The sequence below is a fragment of the Petromyzon marinus genome, unplaced genomic scaffold (assembly GCF_048934315.1).
Source record: "Petromyzon marinus isolate PM22_M1 ecotype Great Lakes invasive population unplaced genomic scaffold, UKy_Petmar_22M1.pri1.0 PM_G_Scaffold_11, whole genome shotgun sequence".
NCBI lineage: Eukaryota > Metazoa > Chordata > Hyperoartia > Petromyzontiformes > Petromyzontidae > Petromyzon > Petromyzon marinus.
In genome coordinates this window covers 282,576-291,600 of record NW_027422662.1, presented here as the reverse complement: position 1 = coordinate 291,600, position 9,025 = coordinate 282,576, and the positions used below count along the sequence as shown (strand labels likewise).

The 9,025-nt window shown below is 52.2% G+C and overlaps 1 protein-coding gene across 1 annotated transcript; it reads left to right on the top strand.

The window, feature by feature from the left end:
- Window positions 1–398: 398 nt before the first annotated feature.
- On the top strand, window positions 399–2,587 carry LOC116937317 (lysophosphatidic acid receptor 1-A-like). The gene is made up of 2 exons (XM_032944377.2): window positions 399–1,164; window positions 2,100–2,587. The coding sequence occupies exons 1-2, from the start codon at window positions 432–434 to the stop codon at window positions 2,429–2,431; spliced, it is 1,065 nt and encodes a 354-aa protein (XP_032800268.2). The 5' UTR covers window positions 399–431; the 3' UTR covers window positions 2,432–2,587.
- Window positions 2,588–9,025: the final 6,438 nt, after the last annotated feature.

Below are 9,025 nucleotides of genomic sequence, written 5' to 3'. Positions count from 1 at the left end.
TTGATACGAGAGCTGTAAATTATTATATAGTCAGCAAATTATATCACGTACAATGTTATTGTTGCTGTGTTCATCTGTGTAAGATGAGATATGATTTTGGTGTTGCTGCATTGGCAGTGGTGCTCGAGCACAAATAACAAAATAACAACTCCACAAGTTTGTCATAATAACACCGTGGACCTTAAAAACGGACAAAACATCTAACAGGCGATGTTTCAGGCAACAGTCGTCTTTCATAGCACAATATAGCCGCCTCATAAATTACCTTGTAACTTGACTACACGGCAAAAAACAATACTCAATTCGCCTTTTTTAATATAAATCGGTCCATTTAAAAACATTTGGTTCGGGACAAGAGTGTAACGTTTCTCTTTAATGAATCTTCGCTTTGCAGGTGGGTGTCGGCGTGGGAAACAAAACGCGAGAACGAGATGGACGGCAGCTGCCACCACAATGAGACGATCACCTTCTTCTACAACAACATCAAAAGGCCGCTGTACGACGAGTGGTCTGTCACCAGCATGCTGGTCATGGTGCTCGGCATCACCATGTGCCTCTTCATCATGCTGGCCAACGTCCTCGTCATGCTCGCCGTATACATCAACAAGAAACGCCACCACCCCATCTACTTCCTCATGGCCAACCTGGCCGTGGCGGATTTCTTTGCGGGAGCGGCGTACGTCTACCTGATGTTCAACACGGGACCCAACACTCACAAGCTGTCGCTGCCGACCTGGATGCTACGCGAGGGGCTGATCAACACGAGCCTCACGGCCTCCGTTGCCAGCCTCCTGGCCATAGCCATAGAGCGGCACATCATGGTGTTCCGGATGCAGATGCATTCGCGGATGAGCGAGCGGCACGTCGCGGTCGTCATTGCGATCATCTGGCTCGTGTCCATCATCACCGGTGCCATTCCCAGCATGGGCTGGAACTGCATCTGCAACATCAGCACGTGCTCCACCATGGCGCCCCTGTACAGCACCAGCTACGTCATCTTCTGGGCCGGCTCCAATCTCTCCACATTCCTGATCATGGTGGGACTCTATTGTCACATCTTCGTGCACGTGTGGAGGAACACGATACCCGTGCCGCAGAATACCTCCAGGTCCACCCAGAGGAAAAAGGCCACGAGCTTGCTCAAAACGGTCACCATCATGTTGGGTAAGTGTTGTGGGTCTGGGCAGCAGGTGCTCATATTCGACAACACGATTCACATTCGTCTTCGAGCGTGTGTGTGTGTACAGCCCCTTGTGTCGATCCGGTGCATGTGTAGGGAGTCATTTTGTAGTGTGGGTTGTGTAAAGGTGGGGTACATAGACGTGGGAGCATAGAAAGTGTAGTATAACAATGGAGATTGTTGCACTGGCCACCATGTAGCCTCCGGGGCAGGCTACATCAATTTGACGTGCGTGACAGTCGCCTAACCAAGCACCGTCTTGGCTCAACACTCTGTGCTCAGCTTCTGATCGGATTTGGTGAATGTTCTCTGGGTGATTTTGGTTGTGGGCAACATTCATGGCTCATATCGCATGCCGAACAGCTTCAGGGGAAACAGTGGCCCAGTGGTTAGCATACTGGCGCTATGAACCCAGCGACTGCTGTTCGATTTCGAACCACGGCTAACGTGCGGCACTTCCCCAGTCGTTTCACCAAACTGCACCGGCTAGGTTGAAGTACGCAGAGGATTGACGAAGGCCTGCGAATTATCATTCGTACGATGACTATTCTAGCACAGCGGTTGAAACAACGGGGCAAAGTTTTTTTTTTTATCTCCCCCCCCCCCCCCATCGCCTCTGTCCACCCGGCAGTACGTAGGGGTCTAGCCACAGTTTGTCAATCGGCAGGTCTGGGTGTGGCGAGGTAAAGTGTGGTTCCTCGTCTGGCCAACGGTGGAAAAGCAGGTGGGAAAAGAAGCCTCTAAAGGGCCTCTCCACAGTTCTCCTCTAGTGGAGGGGCCCTCCTTGCAGCAGTAGTGGAGCAAGCCATTGCAGGGTTGCGCCTTGACCTTCCACGGGTTTCAGGGAACAACGCTGATCTTGTTACACACGTCGCTATCAAAATGCCTGACTCGTGTGTCTCGTGCCGTCGCCTCTCAGGAGCCTTCATCGTGTGCTGGACGCCAGGCCTGGTGATTCTGCTGCTGGATTCGCTCTGCTCGGACTGCAATGTCCTGGGCTTTGATAAGTACTTCTTGCTCATAGCGGAGCTCAACTCCGCCATGAACCCCATCATCTACTCGATTCGGGACGAAGAGCTGGTCGTCACTTTGCAGCGAATCCTGTGCTGCCAAAAGGCAGAAGCCATCATCACCAATGGCTCCGATAACGTATCCAATAAATCAACGTCCACGGCGAATCACAACCTGGTCACGCCTATCAGTCGCGTGACCACCACAAGTGCGATGAAGATGAATCAGTTTGTCGTCTAAATTGGGCTAACAATGCATGGTTTTCCTACCTGATGATGATGATTGCTTGTGTTGCAATCGAAACGTCGTGATTTATTTTATTTGATTACCTACGTGACTTTACCAAAAGAACCAAAGAGTATGTTTCTCTTTGCGATAAAATATCATTGAACCTGGGTACAATGTATGTGTGTGTGTGCACCCTTGTGGAGATAATGCATACTAGAATTTAAATACAAACCTAGTGGCATTCGGTACGCTTCGTACCAAGACAGTTATATATCCATACGGTTTTATTTTCTGGGTGAGATCACTTCAATATAAGTGTCGTTAAACCCGCCAACCAATTGGTATGGTGTCACGTAAATAGAACGTGGCCAATTCCTTACTAGTACAGCACACCGTATCTTCTTTGGTTCTTTCGGTAAAGTCACGTAGAATGAGAATAAAATAATAAATTCATAAAATAACACAATAATATTCTCACGACGTTTTGGCCACAACACAAGCGGCCTTCATCAGGTGAAGGGACGAGACTGTCTGCTAGGACAGTGCTGGAGTGAAAGAGCCACGTTCAGATCACGGCCTTTAAGCTGTGTGAGAGGAACAAAGCGCCTTGACAAAGGAATTAGCATATAATTTAGCATTGAAATGGCTGAATGATTAGCTTGTGACTGGTCACAGAAATAGCTATGTTAAAAGTTAAAGCATACACATCCGCAGAGGCACCCCTTGTTAAAGGAATTAGCATAGAATTTAGCATTGAAATAGCTAAGTTAAAGCATACACATCCGCAGAGGCACCCCTTGACAATGGAATTAGCATAGAATTTAGCATTGAAATAGCTGAGTGATTAGCTTGTAACTGCTCACAGAAATAGCTACGTTAAAGTCAGAGCATACACATTCACCGAGGCACTTAGTACAAATCAAACAGGAGAATTTAGCATTGAAATAACTAGGCGAATTTAGCATTGAAATAACTGAGTGATTAGCTAGTGACTGGTCACAGAAATGACTATGTTGAAGTCAAGGCCTACACATCTGAGCTATTCACAGTACTATATAGTGAACCAATAAAAAACTAAAATATAAATTACCTTAATGTTATCAATAAACTCTATATTCTCCAATCAGCTAAGCTACCAACAATAAGTCGTTATATATCACAATGCTATATGGCAAATAAATGGGTGGATTCTTACCCTCAAATTTAGCACCACGGATAGCTACGGGCCCCGTTCAGATGGACGAGTTCGTCCATGGTCGGAACAGAGGAGGGGGAGAGAGACAGCTGCGAGGCGCTATTATACTCCATGTTGTAAAACCATACCATTAACCGTGGTGTGAGAGGTATTAAGAGTCAATGCTGGCGAAGGAGCTGCGGTCTGAAGGTCATCGTAAAGATACAATTAATTAAGAACAGAAATGATTTAAAACATCTTTCCAGTGGTTACTAAGCCAGAATCCATCTTCTCGGTTGAAATTGTCTCTGTGCTTGTATATGTGAATGGCCTCATGAACAAATCATTTCTATTTCAATGCTAAATTCTATGCTAATTCCATTGTCAAGGGGTGCCTCTGCGGATGTGTATGCTTTAACTTAGCTATTTCAATGCTAAATTCTATGCTAATTCCTTTAACAAGGGGTGCCTCTGCGGATGTGTATGCTTTAACTATTAACATAGCTATTTCTCTGACCAGTCACAAGCTAATCATTCAGCCATTTCAATGCTAAATTATATGCTAATTCCTTTGTCAAGGCACTTTGTTCCTCTCACACAGCTTAAAGGCCGTGATCTGAACGTGGCTCTTTCACTCCAGCGCTGTCCTACCAGACAGTCTCGTCCCTTCACCTGATGAAGGCCGCTTGTGTTGTGGCCGAAACGTCGTGAGAATATTATTGTGTTATTTTATTTTATCAATTTATTATTTTATTCTCATTCTACGTGATTTTACCGAAAGAACCAAAGAAGATGAATCATTGCAGTCACGAAAGCTTTAAATCGAAATTTAGCACACCGTATGTTTGAGGGTAAATTGAACGTGGCCAATTCCTTACTAGTACAGCACACCGGTGTGTTTGAGGGTAAATAGAACGTGGCCAATTCTTTACTAGTACAGCACACCAATGTGTTTGAGGGTAAATAGATGTGGCCAATTTTTTACTAGTACAGCACACCGATTTGTTTGAGGGTAAATAGACGTGGCCAATTCTTTCCTAGTGTAGAGGAGTAGTGGAGGACGTCATGTCACTCAGGGGGGTGAAAAGGGATGATGTCAGAAGTTACGGGGGATATATAAGGGGGAACCCGTGACGTAGAGGGGGTCGTCGCGAAGGGCCAGGAACGGAGAGAGTTGGGGAGTCGGGATCCAGGGTAGGGGGAATCAGCGCCAGGCGAGTGTGATACTTCACCCGGCCGACCGAGTTGGGTGATCCCTCGGTCGGTGCTGGGGGGGGAGATCACGTATAGCCTGGGTGGAGCTAGGGACCTCCCAGTACCCTTTCCCCTGGGGAGATATTAGGGTTGTCACCTGTTGGGCGTAAGCCTTTAATAAGTTACCGGCAGTAGCCCTTAATAAACCTTGGCATCAGCCACTACTAAAGAGCCGTGTCGTCAGTTGCACCTCAACAACTGGTGCCGGAAGTGGTTTTGTTACGCGTTTCAATGCCTAGATCCGGCGCGAAATGAAAGACTACGCCTAGGGTGCACCAGGGCGACAAGGACGTCGGCGAGCTGGCGACGATCCCGGAGACCGGGGGCCCGGTGATGTTCCCCGTGGAGATGGTCCAGTCGGGGCCAGAAGAGGCGGCGGTCGGGGGAGCTGCCGCTCCGCCGTCGGACGAGTGGTGCGCCATTGCGTCCAGGCTGGAGACGCTGCAGCTCACGATGGCGCAGCTCGCCGTCGCTTTGGCAGAGGTGGGTGACCGCGTACACTCGGCGGGCGGTGATTTTCGCCAAAACCGCGGGATCGCCGACATCGCGAATCCCGCCAAAACCATAATTCCCGCCAACGCGCCGCCGGGTGCGCCGCGGCAATCGGGCGCCATTTTTTATGCGCCGCCGGATCCAGCCGCCATTGTCGCTGCGATGCAGGAACCGGCCGCCATTGTTGGCGCGACGCCGGAACCGGCTTCGCATCATACTATCGTCGGTTTCGTTCGCGATTTTGCGACTTGCGAAGCCACTGCACGCACTTTCGGCCAAAGGTACAAAATTTCGCTGGGGGATGGAGGAGGAAAACGCCTTTGTGGCGCTTCGCACGGCCCTGGCGGATGCGCCGCCCTTGGGGTATCCCGATTTCTCTAAACCCTTCTTGACACCGATGCCAGTGACACGGGCATTGGAGCCGTCTTGGCCCAGGTGATCGATGGGGTGGAACAGGTGGTAGCCTATTGTCTCCCACTGAGCAGCGGTACTGCGTCACCAGGAGGGAGCTGCTGGCTTTTGTTTTTTTTGTCCAGCTGTACCGGCCGTATTTGTATGGTCGCCGGTTCACCGTCAGGACTGACCATGCAGCCCTGCAGTATTCCCTGTGAATTGACCAGCCCTTGGGTCAGCTGTCCCACTGGCTCGAGGCGCTCCAGGAGTACCCCTTCGATGTCATCCATAGGAAGGGGACTCGGCATGGGAATGCGGACGGCCTTTCCAGGCTGCCCCCGGACAGCGGGTGCGCTTGTGCCCTGGGTTCCAGCCGCTGTAAGGCCCCAGTGAACACTGCGGCCCAGTTGGTCGCATCGGCCGAAGCGGCACCCCCTCCGGGTGTGGCATTGCATTGCCTGTTGATTTTGGCCTGGGACTCCCCCGGGAGGTATGCTCCAAGTTGCAGATGGAGGATTCCTCTCTGCTGAGGCTGCGACACCGGGTTGGGTCAAAGGCCCGTAGCTCGGCTCCGTCGGCGGCCCCGGTGATCGTCGTACATGACGGCCTCCTCATGCGTTGGGATGCCCAGTTGGAACGCTATTGTGTGGTGGTGCCCATTGGCTTACGAGGAAAATTGACCCGGGTCATTCATGAGAAACTTATGCACTTCGGCTACCATAAGACCTTGTTGACCCTTAAACGGGATTACTATTGGCTGGGTGTGGAGGATGATGTGGCTCTGATTTTGAAAGGTTGCCACGACTGTGCGCGGAGGAAGGCCCCTGTTGGTCCGGATCGGGCGCCGCTGCAGTCCATCCGGGTTTCTCATGTCAATGAGCTCGTGGCACTCGACATTCTGGGGCCATTCCCTGCATCCCAACGGGGCCATAGGTACCTCTTGGTGGGCGTGGAGTATCTCACACGTTGGCCTATGGCGTGGCCTCTGGTGGACCAATCGGCCTCGTCCATCACTGAGGCGTTGTTCAGGGGTACGTCCTTGACAAAGGGGCGCCAGCACAGCTCTTGGTGGATCAGGGGCGGAATTTTTCTTCCCGTTTGCTCAAGGAGGTCTGTGACCTCCTAGGGACGAAGAAGGTCCACACCTCGCCCTACCACCCCCAGTCCGACGGGATGGTAGAGCGATTAAACCGCACGCTCACGTCCATGCTGTGTCATCATGTGAGCACGTCCCAATTGGACTGGGACCTGTCCATCCCGGGGGTGCTGGCCACGTACAGGTTAGCTCCTCATGCCTCGACGGGGTTCTCACCATTTTACCTCATGTATGGAAGAGAACCCGAACCTCTGATGCACATCCAACTGGACCTCGGGCCTGCCAAAAAGGGTTCGCCTGTTCCCATCCAGATGAGGATTGCGCTCGATCGGCTGCGCGAGGCGCGGTTGGCGGCATTAGATAATTCGGCCAGCCGATAGGCGGCCTCCGAGCATCTGCCCAAACACCAGGCTGTCGACCGCCCGTGGGAAAAGGGCCAGTTGGCGTGGCTGCACTGCCCCCAAGTGCCGGTGGGTACGTCTCCTAAATTACATCGCCCATGGCAGGGCCCTGTGGAGGTCGTGGAGGTCCGCTGTCCGCAATGTGTCCGCATCCGGTGGGGCCGTCGTCACTGGACTGTGCACCCGTCGCGGCTCAAGCGGGTGGTGCCACCGGGGCTCCCTGATTCATCCCCATTTTTGGAGCGGTCGGCGATTGCTGTGTCCGACGAGCCGGGCCGCGGGGGTTGTGGAAATGCGAGGGATGCCCTGCCCTTGTGTATGCCCGCAGAGCCACCGACAGTGACGCCGCCAACAGCGGGCCGTCTGGGGGGTGACCCGGCGGCGACCCGGCCTCCAGGCCACCGCCCGGTTCGGACACCGACGCCACAGGGAGCAGTGGGCCGCCGTTAGAGGCGCCAGCTGAGCCCCTGCCAGTGGTGCCGCCGGCGACGCCTCAGCTCGGCTACGTGCCGGCTGGCTCGGCTTTGGCCGGCGCACCGTCGCCTCAGGCGGCCGACAACACACGGGGGAGCGGGCCGGCGGCGGGCACGCACTCAAGGGGCGTGCGCATACACTGACGGCCCGCGAAGTCGTCTACTTCGATCCCCTGCCATGTCGCCACTTACGTTGCCGGGTGGTGACTGTCCAGACTTTTCTGATCCCGTGCTGCCCTAGTGTTGTGTTCTACTAGCAGCCGGGGTTGTCTCTATACGCATGCGTCCTTGGGGTTCGCATAATTGTTGCAGACGGGTCGGCTGGGTTTTTTCACGGGGGGGGGGGTAATGTAGAGGAGTAGTGGAGGACGTCATGTCACGCAGGGAGTGAAAAGGGATGACGTCAGAAGTTACGGGGGATATATAAGGGGGAACCCGTGACGTAGAGGGGGTCGTCGTGAAGGGCCAGGAACGGAGAGAGTTGGGGGGTCGGGATCCAGGGTAGGGGGAATCAGCGCCAGGCGAGTGTGATACTTCACTCGGCCGACCGAGTTGGGTGATCCCTCAGTCGGTGCTGGGGGGGGGAGATCACGTATAGCCTGTGTGGAGCTGGGGACCTCCCAGTACCTTTTCCCCTGGGGAGATATTAGGGTTGTCACCTGTTGGGCGTAAGCCTTTAATAAGTTACCGGCAGTAGCCCTTAATAAACCTTGGCATCAGCCCCTACTAAAAAACCGTGTCCGTGTCGTCAGTTGCACCTCAAAACTAGTACAGCACACCGGTGTGTTTGAGGGTAAATAGAACGTAGCCAATTCTTTACTAGTACAGCACACCGGTGCGTTTGAGGGTAAATAGAACGTGGCCAATTCTTTACTAGTACAGCACACCAGTGTGTTTGAGGGTAATTAGAACGTGGCCAATTCTTTAATAGTACAGCACACCGGTGTGTTTGAGGGTAAATCCACAACATTTACTATTTGAGGATGCTGTTTCACCAGTAATTACAGCCGGCATCGTCAGGCGACAGCCAGATTTGGCTCCCCAACACACAACCGGTGTCGTGCTGCACTTGTAACGAATTGGCACGTCTTGTTCACGTGACAAACCTTCCTCATTGGCTGTCGGGTGGTGGTGGGTTTAACGACATATTTAAGTGATCTAACCCCCCCAAAAAACCCCCTCATGGATAAAATTGGTCGCAAAAGCTTCCTACTACTACCACGTGTTCAAGTGTTTATACATTTCGTATATTTTGATGGTAAAGTTTTTTTGACGTCTGTTGCAGTCATGCAAAACCGAACATTAAAACGTTAATAACGGATA